This window comes from Cervus elaphus, chromosome 1 (genome assembly GCF_910594005.1).
Source record: "Cervus elaphus chromosome 1, mCerEla1.1, whole genome shotgun sequence".
Lineage (NCBI taxonomy): Eukaryota > Metazoa > Chordata > Mammalia > Artiodactyla > Cervidae > Cervus > Cervus elaphus.
In genome coordinates, this window is record NC_057815.1 from 64250927 (window position 1) to 64252728 (window position 1802).

At 40.4% G+C, this 1802-nt stretch overlaps 1 protein-coding gene across 1 annotated transcript; it reads left to right on the plus strand.

Annotated features, from left to right (window-relative positions):
- Positions 1 to 280: 280 nt before the first annotated feature.
- LOC122702958 (olfactory receptor 51F1-like) lies at positions 281 to 1216 on the plus strand. Its single transcript, XM_043917019.1, has one exon. The coding sequence runs from the start codon at positions 281 to 283 to the stop codon at positions 1214 to 1216; it is 936 nt and encodes a 311-aa protein (XP_043772954.1).
- Positions 1217 to 1802: the final 586 nt, after the last annotated feature.

Below are 1802 nucleotides of genomic sequence, written 5' to 3' on the forward strand. Positions count from 1 at the left end.
CCTGCTGTTCATAGCATATGCTAAGTATGACAGAGTAGGAAAAATGACAGGTTTGAGTCAGACTTATCTTTTACTTGTTTAATGGGTTAATTTAATCTAGGTGAAACTTATCTGTAAAATAAAGATGATAGATAAAAGCTACCTCTAACTCTGTAGGGACTACATGAGGTATAATAATTAGAACAATTATCAGAATATCTGACAGAGAGTAGTTTTGACTCAATGAAATGTATCATTGCAGGAACTAAGTGAAGGAGAATACCATTTCACTCAGGCCACCATGCTGTCCATTGGTAATTCCACTTCCCCAACTTTCTTCTTGACTGGAGTTCCAGGGCTAGAAGCTTTTCACATCTGGTTTTCTATCCCCTTTTGCTGCCTTTGTGTGATTGCCCTTTTGGGGAATAGCACCATCCTGTATGTAGTGATCACAGACTCTAGCCTCCATGAGCCCATGTACTACTTCCTGTCCATGCTCTCCAGCACCGACATTGGCATCACTATTTCCTCTCTTCCCACAACACTTGGTGTCCTCTGGTTCAATGCCAGGGCCATCAGCCTGGATGCTTGCATTCTGCAGATGTTCTTTCTGCATGGATTCACCCTCATGGAATCTTCTGTGCTTTTGGCCATGGCTTTTGACCGCTTTGTTGCCATCTGCAACCCCCTAAGATATGCTATGATTCTAACCAATTCTAGAATCATCAAAGCTGGTATGGTAATTTTTGTACGAATGCTGGTCAACCTGATGCCCTTGCTCCTGCTCCTTAAGAGGTTATCCTTCTGTGGTCCTAATGTGCTTTCTCACTCCTATTGCTACCACCCTGATGTGATTAAGTGTTCTTGCTCAAGTATCAAGGTCAACAGCATCTGTGGTTTAGTTGCTCTCATTCTGACCTCAGGTATAGATATTCCCTGCATTTTCCTCTCCTACATGCTGATCATCAAGTCCATCCTTAGCATTGCCTCCCCAGAGGAAAGGCAAAAGGCTTTTGGCACTTGCATCTCTCACATTGGTGCTGTTGCCATCTTCTACATCCCCTGGGTCATCTTGGCTTTGGTACATCGGTTTGGGCATAGTGCCCCTCCATATGTCCATACACTGATGTCAAATCTCCATTTCCTATTTCCCCCAGTGCTGAACCCTATTATATATAGTGTGAAGACCAAACAAATCCGTAAAGCTTTCTACAAACTATTTCCAAACACAAAGTAGTGAGTCTGATCATGCAATGTCCTAGATAGAAATAGCCTTACTTCCTTCCTCCCTTCCTTCAACATTTTATTGTGAGTAACATTACACTTTTCCTTAGTGGTGGTAATACAAGTTTATATAAGAAACATCCTTGTCCTCTAGTTTATATAGTCTAGTGTCAGGGACATAAAGTTAAATATATATAATAATGGCAGTGAATAGGAGTGTTATCATATAATTATATCCAGAAGGCTATATGATATTGAAGAAAATATCTAGATCAAATTGCAGATTCAAAGACTTGTTTGAAGAGCTAACTACTTGGACTAAGAATAACATGTAACATGTAAAAGTGTAAGGATCTTCCAGGCCCAGGGCACAGGTCTCTGAAGTCAATGAAATATGAAATAGCCTGATACACCAAGGATTGTACATGGTTACTATAGCTGGAGTAAGGGATGTGTGAGACAGTGGAAGGAGTAAGAGAGATTATACGTGTGGTTATAAAATAACCTGGTAAAGTGACAGTATGAAAGCTTGAAGAACAATCAACTGGAATTGGAAGTTTTATTAGATTCTCTTTTAAAAACATCCATGATGCCCTGGG

Coding starts and splice junctions, on each gene's coding strand:
- LOC122702958 (XM_043917019.1), top strand. CDS start 281: ATGCTGTCCATTGGTAATTCCACTTCCCCAACTTTCTTCTTGACTGGA.